At 35.3% G+C, this 11018-nt stretch overlaps 1 protein-coding gene across 2 annotated transcripts in view; it reads right to left on the reverse strand.

The window, feature by feature from the left end:
* Positions 1–7820, reverse strand: part of LOC108754582 (ral guanine nucleotide dissociation stimulator) — a 48142-nt gene extending 40322 nt beyond the window's left edge. Inside the window, exons 1-2 of one of the 2 annotated variants that reach the window (XM_018497038.1) lie at positions 7463–7820; positions 5316–5634 (exon numbers count right to left, since the gene is read on the reverse strand). In XM_018497038.1, coding sequence (XP_018352540.1) covers positions 5316–5345 — 30 coding nt within the window. In that variant the 5' untranslated portion in view covers positions 5346–5634; positions 7463–7820. Of the gene's footprint in view, positions 1–5315; positions 5638–7462 lie in introns of both variants that reach the window. The other variant, XM_018497029.1, reaches the window with a different exon arrangement.
* Positions 7821–11018: the final 3198 nt, after the last annotated feature.

Raw genomic sequence — 11018 nt, forward strand, 5'->3', positions numbered from 1 at the left:
TCGTAAGTTTTCGTAGTTTTCTCTTTATCTACCCTATATAAGAAACATCACATTTGTTACATTGAATTTTATAAACTACATTATTATTGTTAGAATAAGCTTTTTTATCTTTATGAGCTTTTATAAATTTGTTTAATTTGTTAATGCACTATACACTGATTTGCTAATCATGCGTGCGACGGACTGTGTGACCCTGCGGAAGATAAATGGAAGTAATACTTTCTCTTTTTAGAAATTACTTCGTTATTAACTGGAACATTATTGTCATCGTTCTTACGTGGAATTTTTGTTTCAATCTACATCTGTAATTTTACTCTCTTTTACTCACACTGATTACCCTTTCTCGCTGTTAACCGACGAATTGGTTGGATTATGACTCATTATTACTATTTTATTGTTTGACAAATTGACTAAATATAATATGGTTGCGTTTATACTGACTATTGAAAATCGAAGTTGAGATGATCCTTTAAATATGTTATTTTAATTTTTGTTATATAGGGTAATTATATTTCTGCAACTGATGAGGACTAAGTATAGTCGAAACGTATCGGTGGAAAATTATATTGTGAAATAATAAATTTTGCTTTGTCACATTATAATACTAATTATAGCTCGTTTAATTGTTGACCTGGGTACTATTTATTAATTTGTTTGAAAGTTATACGAGCGTTAAAGAATTTGTTTGTAATTTATGTTTTAATAATTAAATTATTATTGATAAATTAATAATAATCAATTAAATGAGATATGTTTTTAGATTAGTGATCTTTATACACGTGATCTTTGCGTTATTAGATATAATTTTTTTCGTGCAACATTATGAAAGAAAATCTATTCGAACTGTTCAAGATATAAGATTATATTTAATTTTCGCAACACTTGATGCTTAATTTGAAAACTGCATCATTAGATAATTAATTAGGTATAAGACGTGCGGTGTTCTTAATTGTATAATAAAATTAATCAGAACAAAAATAATGATATGGTGTATCTTTCTGTAATTGTTATTTCTTTGTTAACTGAAGATATCTGCCTCTTGACGCATTTTGAACAATAGAAGACAATTATCTTGGAGAACGCATATTAAGCTCAATCTTTACTATATTTTGATCCGGCCTTAATTTTTCCCACGTTGCACCACGTTTTCCTTCGCCTCCTGTCTGCATTCCGCGACGCGCCTCGTTAGACTTGACACGTATTACTTTGCATTCCCCGTAAGCGTCTCAGGCCTCTCGCGATACTCGGCTCATCGGAGCGGATAGAACAGCCGGGAATGGATTCCCAATTTGGAACTAGTCGCGCTTTTCCAGTTCGCTGCCGGAACTTTCCCAGAGCGATGAAGCAACTTGTCTGTCCCGTAGGAATGAGAACGTTACGTCGCACTCGATCGCGCTTTGATCACCATGGAAGGCTTGATAGAATCCTACAATAAGATCTGCTCGCTGAGATTGATTTTTTAAATATCAGAATAAAAATTAATCATTGATTTTCAGACACAGTAATCAAATTAAATTAATTAAATTAAATTAAATTAATTTTTGAATTAAAAATATTTAATCTGTAAGAAATTTTTATATTTTTTATATAATGATTAGAAACAAAATAGTAATGTGAGCTCCCATTTTCTTTTTTATGTAATTTTTTATTTTTTAATTATATTCTAACCTAACCTAACTAATGAAATTGCAAATTAAATTTATTAATCGAAATTTAATACAAAACGTACTGGAAATGATTAAGACAATTTACAAAATGAGAAAACTTGTTTAAATGAAAAAGGATATTGTGATGTGACTATCTGATTTTTTTAGGTTTATTTCAACTTTTTATAAAATCCAAATGCTCCCCTTTTTTAAGAATTTCTTAAAATCATCTTAAAATAATAATTAAAGATTTATAAAGGAAAACAACTTCCTGCAATGTTTTTCATTAAAAATCTCGGGACGCATATTATTTACTTGTTAAGAAACCCAATATAGAAACGTAAGATTTACATTTAAAATTATATCCCAGCGATAATAATGAACTCACGAATTTACTGTAACACCTTAAAAATTAATTTAGGTTACAAATTCGTTACTTACGAACTTGAAACCACATTAAACTTTACATTAAAAATCATACCAAAGAACAATGACATATCTCATAATAGGTAAATAATTGTCAACAAAAAGTGGCCGTGATAATTGTTTCATAACTTTATTATTTAATTAAGAACAAATTAAAAACATTTTATAAAAGATGATATTAATTATCTATATCCAGAATTTTAAGTAAGGTTCACATTAGCACCTTTTCCTCTATTAGTTGTCATATTAATATTTCTATTTTCACACAAACTGAGAGTCTTATAAAAGAACGTTTCGCGGAAACGTTCAAGGAACAAGACCATACTTGAATGTTAAGGCTAGTTCAAGGAATAAGACTACTCTAGTTGAAAGATTAGATATGGAAGAGTCTTTTTTCAAATTCTTCGTTAAAAACTTCTTTATATCTAATCTTCAACTTCGTCACATTTCCTTTGTGTGTGTGTGAAAGAGAAATACAATACTTTCAATTGATAGAAGCTGCGGTGATAATCCCGAACGTCATTCGATTGATTCGAATGAGGACAAACGACGATATTGATTCAGGAGAATCTATCGCGAACGACGAACGTTGATAAGGACGTTTCACGGGCGCGCCGAAGGACTCGCGATAATCGTCGATAACGCTTGTGGAAACGTTACGGCGTGTCAAGATTCAATGTCAGACCAGCGGGGAACACCTGGGTGACGATTGCGCAAACGTGACATATCGGTATCGTAATTTTCTGCCCATTAACGTCGACCGTCATCGCGGAAGCGTTGCATCGGGGAATCGCCCGACTGGCACCTCGCACGCGCGAGATCCTTGACATTTCCCTTACGATGCGCACGAAAGATAAGGGAGAGTTGGAATTATGTGGAAACCAAGCGGCGCGACTTGAAACCGCGATTTACCAGGAGAGTTATAGCACTGCGGTATAATTTCAACAAATTGCATGAAAGTTGCGAAACGTCGAGATGGAGAAGTTCGCGAGATACTTTAAAACCAAGGACGCCTTCTGTACTTTAAAAAGGTGTGTATTTGGTGTATTATGGGTGTGTATTTAATATCATGCCGATATTTATATGCATAATTTTCATAGGCCGGTATTTATAGTCAGTTCTTATATTCTAGACCGTTTTAAGTTCTGTGTTGAGATGTCACGAACCAATCAGAGGACCGTGTTAGCGTCTTAAGACATTACTTAAAATGGTCTTGAAAAATAAGAACTGACTATAAATACCAGCCATAGTGTTGATGTTGACATCAACACTAACATGGGTTTAATTACCGTGAGTTTAATATTCTGGTTTAAAAGATTTAACATCATTCAACATGGTGTTAAATCCACACTATGTTGGTGTTTATATCACCACCAACACAGCGAGAATTATATTTAACATCCGTGGTGTTAAAACTCTACGTCTATATTTTTTTAAGTGTAGTGGAACAAAGTGGATTGAAGGGATCTATAATCGTCTCTTAATAAATATCATAATGTTGACATCAACAACAACATGATGGTGTGGATTTAACCCTGGTTTAAATGACTTAACATCAACATGGTTGGCGTTCTATCGCTTTACACGACCGATATGCAGTAAAGACACAAGTTGGACAGTTTCGAGGCATGTCGCATTCAACACGACTAAACGTCGCTGAAAAGCGACGGTGGAAGTGAAGGTAGAAATCAATTAGCGGAACTGGTCGACTGTCAAGTTCTCGGTTCGGCTTGATTAGGGCCTAATTAGCTGCGAAGAAATGCCTGTAGATCAAATTTTCTGTACTCTCTTCATTTCACTTTTACAAGAATTATGCAAAGAATTCGAAACTTTTCCGTTTTACCTAAATTATTTCTTGTCCGTTTTATGTAAATTAATACAGAGATTCTTGGATTTTTCTGGGTTTGTAAGATTTATAAGATTGATCGATGCTCCGAAAATGTTTTGCAGCAATTCTTGTGCTCCAAAAATTTCGGGAAGTTCTTAATTCTTCTACAATCCTTCGGAGCAACGAAAATTCCGGAATATTTTCTTAAAGTACAAAGGACGTCAGTTTTGAAAGATAAACATTATTTATTTAAGCATGAAAAATTTGAGCGATAATGAAAACTTTGCCGATTTTTTCAGGATTTTCTGAGTTACAAAGAAATAATATCTAATAAATAATTGATTTTCAACTTGTGATCTACTCAATTTGCAATTATTGAATTATTAGATGGTTATTAAGACTAGATGAATTGCACCGAAATAAAGAAACAGTGGTAAAATGATTCGTCGTAGAGTAGTCTCTATCGATCACGTCTTCAAGCGTCGTACCTCCGGAAACGAAAACGTACGATCCGTGACCGCGTTACGTCAAGAACGGGCTTTCAAATCCAGCCACAATCCTTCCACGCGATAACGAGAGAGAGACGGAAGAGAGAAGGAAGGAAACAACGAGCAGTGTAAGCTTAAATTAGTGTAAGAATAAATTATTGTGTATTTTCAAAGCCGTGAAAACTAGATACGGTGATATCTATAAATTGATTACGTCAGAAAAATTCTGATGAAATAGAAATTAATAGCAAGTAGAGACTGCAGAATAAACTAGTGTTCGAATATATCAAAACACTCGATAGTTTCGTGTAACTATATTTTTCGTAAAGTATTTATATCTTCTATAATTCACAAATCATACAGTCAGTAATGTCAAAAAAAATTTAGTTAAGTACAGATCTGAAAATAATTTTATTGGGCCATCAAAATAATTATGTGAGACGCTTAAGCTGGATGACAATGCTATAGAAAGTTTTAACATTTCAACAATCAGCTGGAATCTAATATAATTATTTAGATTATGGTACACGTAAAATTGTTGTCAAATCTATATCTGAATGAATTTTTAAATACCTTAGCGAAACCACTTTTTCCGTACATAACGACACTCTTAATGTTTAAAAAAAAAAGCGGAATAATGTTTCCAAATTAATTAAAAAAGGGGAAACAACGCAAAGAAAAAAATCGAAAACCGAAAGAGAGAAAAAAATTAGATGTCATCATAGCCTTTATGTAAAACCTCAAACGACATGGTCTTTACGTAAAACTTCAAACGACGCAATACAAAGTATAACTTAACACACAGCTCGTACAAACGTACGACGGATGGAAAAGTCGCTCAACACGTTTATCCGAAGGATAGTGGAAAACAACAGTAGAGGGGATGCGGGGGCGATGAAAAAAAAAAGAGAAAGGCACGATAATTACCAAGGATTCGTCCCCATTGTCAGTGCTCATAGCCCCCCACTGGCGCTAGAGGGACCCAAACTCGTCGCTCGTCGTCGTCGTCTTCGTCGCCGGGCTGTTCGTTGCTCCTCTTCGCGGCTTCGCTTCCGGCAGCAGCAGCAGCAGCAGCAGCAACAGCACGAGCCGACGACGCTCGTCATTCTGCGCTGAGGCCTGCCCCCCAAACGGGATCGTTCCCGAGGGACTCTACCTGTGATAACCGCTCCGGGCCTAATTTATCATCCAGCATCGCGCCATACGACGCCGAAATAACTTCTCCTCCTTTTAAGACTGTCCGCTTCTTCTAGGACAAAACACCACTTTTCAAGGAAAAATGAAGTGACGGAGCTGGGAATCGAAAGTGGGAAAGAAAGAGAGGAAGGACGATGGTGAGGATTGTTACGGATTTAGTCGTCTCGAAGTGAAAAGTGAAGTAGAAAAATAGAAAGAAAAAGAGAGGAAAAAGTATATTGAAGAGGATCCTCTTATATATATATCCTCTTATACTTGTCACATTTTTGTGAGGTGAGAATAATGAGGGACAAAAAAGGAGATGAAATGTGAAAATATGAGTAGAATAAGAAGATATGTTTGAGAGAACGAATATATATATAATATAAACACATAACTAATAAAAATACAAACTTAGATGAAGAAATTTATTCGTGAATACTGATAATACGTAAATTTTTAATTGGCACAATAAAAGATTCAATAGTAGAAGTAGAGCATTAGAAATAATAACGATAATGCTAGACGCAACATTACGATTGTAGTTGTCATTTAAGTAAAATAATCAGTTACATAAAATTTAAATTATATCATGAATAATAATAGTGAAGGGGTAATAGTTGAAAAATTACAGAAACAATAGTTAAATAAAGAGAGACTGCAATAATGATATAATAATCAGCTTTAATAATAATCAGATAGAATCTATATAGACCACATATTCACAAGAAAAAGAGGAACACTATAATAATAGTTGAATAGGTAGCTAAAGAATTAAAGAAGTAATAGTTGAATGGAAATTGCTATGATAATATCATCTAGTAATCGGACAAGATGCGTAAGTAAAAGAAAATAAACACTATAATAATAGTAGTTGAATGGTAATAGTTGAGGAATTATAGAAAGAATAGTTGAATAGAGACTGTAATAATATCAGTCTATAATCGGATAAGGTCATATATAAAAAAGAGAAAAAATACGATCATAATAGTTAATGATAATCCTCTCTCGTAAAATACTTTAGTATCATATTTGAACTGTATGATAAATAATAATAGTTGAGGAAGTATAAAAATGAAACCCTATGATAATAATAGTTGAATGATAACCCTCTTTTCTAAGATTTTATTCATATTTGAATTATTTTTTTAAATATATTTATGCTAAAAAAATTGAAGTATAGCGAATAATAATAGTTGAAGGATAATAGTTGAGAATGATAAAAGTAATAGTTGAATAGAGACTGCGATAATGATATCAACTATGATACTCAGATAAGGCTATAGTAAAGATCACATAGTATATGTAAAAGAAAAAAACAATGTACTATAATAATAATAGTTGAGAGATAACCCTCTCTCCGCGAAGATTTTATAGTCTCATATTCGAACTATATTTGTCAACATATTCTCTAGACTCTCGGGAAAGAGAAAGACAGTTATGTGGATAGAGCGATAAAGACTATAGTGATCTCTAGGGACATAGGATTATAGTAGCCGGATAGGGATATCTTAGGCATCACGTGAAGAAAGAAAGAGACAACTGCAGGAATCTGAAGAGAATAGTTTTGGGTTTCAGGAATAAAATATAAACTATGTCTCTGCGATATATACAGTCACTATGTCTTGGAGTACCCTTGCGGAATACTTCCACGCTCCCTTCGCACTCTCAGGAGAGCCAGAGCGAGCGAGCGAGAGAGAGAGAGAGAGAGAGAGAGAGAGATGGAGTCCCATGTGGTAAGTGCAGGCGCGAGAGAGCCCGAGAGAGGACACTGACACACCAAACGTCAACGACACCTCCGAGCACGTCGTCGCTCTTCTCTCTCTCTCTCTCTCTCTCTCCCTCCCTCTTGCTTCCTCTCTTATTCGCTCTGAGCCTTCCCTTGAAATTTCACTCACTTTACGATCCACACTGTGCGATCTTCGAACTCCGAAATTGCACTTCCGATACTTTCGGGTATGTCGAGACGAATCGCTCGCAAACGAACGCGAACGAACGCGGACGGACGGGCGGCGACTTCTCTCTCTCTTTCGGGCGAGCGAGCGAGTGCCGTTCCCCGCGAACAGAACGGAACGGCACGGTACGGTACGGTACGGTACAGGGGGACCGGGGCACCGCCACACAGGGTCCCCGCTCTTGAGATTGTGAAAGGAAAAAATGTATAAAGGCGGGACCGTGGGGGACGCACGGCCGAGCCACGACGTGCCGGGAAAATTTCCAACCGTTTGGATTCCCGAGCTTCCCTCGCGAGTCGGACCTCGGTGTGCGACTGTGTGGCAAGTGTGGCAACCACCGTCACGCCGGAGATGTGTACCGGTGTGTGACGGACTTTTTCCCACCATGACGAGATGGGGTGGGGAGCAGATACTTACGACGGTACCGCCATTTGTTGTAACGGAGGTGCTCCCCTTTGCTCGGCTTTGTTGAGGAGAGGGTTTTCAGGGACGGATCGATGAGCCTCAAAGCCTGACGCTGAGAAATTAAAATGGCGCCTAGTTTTGGAGAAAAAAAATTTCAAAGCCGACGAGTCTCTTTTACGAGGATGAAAAATTTGATTTATAATTTTAGGAATACTTTAATTTGGCAGACTTTTAATACAAATGTTGTCGAGATGTTTAATGTTAATAATGGCAGACTTTAAGATAATCGAATCAAATTAAGTTTTAATTAAAATAGTATTTAGTTTTGGAGAAAAAATTTTTAAAACGTGAGGACTTCAATTTGACATAATTTTAAACGGGATATTTAATGTTAAGGCTTGTAAGTTGCAAAATTAATTAATTATTATAATTGTAAAAATAATTAAAATCTTATACAAGTATTTAGATAAAAAAACTTAAAATTTGTGGGAAATTAAATGAAAAGTAATAATTTTAAATCGACTTTAAAATAATTGAATTTAATTTAAGTTTTATTTTTAATTAAAATCATTAAAGATAAAAAATGAATAGAATTAAAACATTTAAAAAAAAAATTAAAATTTCTTAAATATATATATATATAAATGAATAAAAAATTATTTTTTTATCTAAAATACTTCAAATTTTCATAACAATTTTTATAACAATTACTATAAACCTATTGCATACTTTTATTCTAAAAAAAATTTCGCATATTTCCATATTTTGCAGCATGGCAACAAAATCTTACCATTTTATTGATCTAGTTTGAGATTCTCTCTGCTTTCCTTAAGTTCCACGTTGTGCTCCACGTCTAACATCCGTGATGAGAGAGAGATTTCACGCGCCATGTTTAGAATCACTATACCACTTTGCCATTTTTGTTGCTGCTTTCTGAAGAAAATAGAGCGACTGCAACAGCAGCTTCTCCATTTCTGGATCCGCATATTTTTTGTGCACTGCAGAATTAAGGATTGCACTACTTTATCTATGATATTTTTAATATTATACAACTTTTTCTAATTTTTCTTCTGTAAATATTATTTTTTGCACATATTTTTCGTGAATTTTATTCAGCCTATATTTTATTTTTTTTATAGGAATATCTTCTATCATATTACAATATTAGTTCCTCAAAAAGTGATGATAATACTCTGACGATAATAATAAATGAATGATATAAAAAGATATCAATATTGTTGAATTAACGAGTTAATACATATTTTCAGAATTAAATAATTCAAATTATTTAAAAATCATTAAACTAGAAGAAAATGAAGACGTTAAAAAGAATCAAGAATGATGCGTGAAAGCGACCGACTTGCAATCAGCGACTTCTGGGTTTGGCTCTCAGGGACCCTCATCCCACATATTCTCGATTTTATTGAAAATTTGCCAGAGAAAACAACGAAAAACAATTCTATAGTTAAACCTAAAAAGCAAAAGGATCTAAGTTCTCCTAGTCTCAAGACAGTTTCTTGGTGAGCAAGTCATCTAGTTACAAAAGAGCTTTCTCTGAAATGAGAGAACCAATTACCAAAATTACCTGCCAACCTCAAGATAATTTGTTATGGTATTGAAGAAGAAAAGGACCATCATGTTAGAATAAGAGGACATGGATAACAAGGATGGATAAGAACATCTTTCTTGAATGCAAACAAACAGGTGTTCTGATAACACTCTCTTAGCGTTAAATGTGACCATTTGGTTCCTGATTTAAACAATCGTGAGTAATAACCTATGTGTGTCTGATTAGAAAGATAATATTTCTTGTCCTGTTAAATTCTCAAGCTCTCATAAATTATCTCAGGAGAACAGTTCAGCCGTGTTTAACGCTAAACGTGCATCAAGAACATAAAGACTGAGAACGACAGACATTTAGACAACAGACAGACAGACAGACGAGAGACATTTTTCACAACATTTAATAAAACACTATCAACTATGTATGCCTCTTTTTTACTCAAATACTCTAAAAGTTACTTACATACGTGTATAATTTTTTTATATGTTTATTCCTTTTTCTTCCTTCAATGCCACGCGCGCGGACGTGTCACGTCCCTCTTTTAGATACACCCCTCTCCCGACGCATGTCTCTAAAACATTTCGTCACTTTTTGCACCTTTCTCTCTATCGATCTATTTGCTCCTTCTCTCTATCAATCAACGATTTCTATCCACCGTTCGTTTTGTTAGGCACCGATCATCGACGATGAACACAATGAGGTACGTCAGCGCGATCAGGGAACAAGGAAAAAAAAAAGGAAAATAATAGTAAAAGAAAAAAGGGTGCCTCGCAAATCTCGGGAACTGACACGTCCGGCTTCAAGTGTATATGTATGAATGCGTACGTTTGTTTATGGGATGTGTGTTTGTGTGTTTAATTGTTTACGCAAGTGTGATTCGTATGTGTGTATAAATTTAATACTATCGTCGTATCGTTAACGCTTCGCTTATGTATAGTGCTTCGATTAATCGTGGACACAGCGATCAACGTCCCGGGATGCGCTAAAATTTTAAGAGAGGTCCGTTTCTCTTGAAATGTCTTCTACGGAGGATACGATTGATTGGTTTCTTTTCGGTTTGGAGAATGAACGGGTGGTGCAAAAGGGTAGTCGGTAGCATGATGGCGGTGCGATGTGTGTCCCCTCGCAAGTTTCATCCCTCTCAGCCGTTCCTTTTCGTCGCCGGAGAGCCGAGCCTCAAGCGCGAATTTCCCTCTTCCCCCTTCTTCTTTTTTGAGCTTTTTCTTCGCCCTCTTCAAATCTCTCTCTCTCTCTCTCTCTCTCTCTCTCTCTCTCTCGCCGTATTCGTATCCGTCAAATTTCACCACCTCCGCACCTCCGAAAGAGAATGTTCCCTCCCCTTCGTTCGGGGCGGAGAGAATAATCGCGCGACTCTAAAGTCGTATAATTACGTAGGCACCGTAATATCAGTTACAAATGTCTGTTCAACAATTTAAAATGGAGAACTTCAAATGTATCGAGCGCCAAATTATAAAAGTATGATTGCTCTAGGCAGTCGTATGTATGTATATACGTATATATATATATATA

This window comes from Trachymyrmex septentrionalis, unplaced genomic scaffold, assembly GCF_001594115.1.
Source record: "Trachymyrmex septentrionalis isolate Tsep2-gDNA-1 unplaced genomic scaffold, Tsep1.0 scaffold119, whole genome shotgun sequence".
NCBI classification, from domain to species: domain Eukaryota; kingdom Metazoa; phylum Arthropoda; class Insecta; order Hymenoptera; family Formicidae; genus Trachymyrmex; species Trachymyrmex septentrionalis.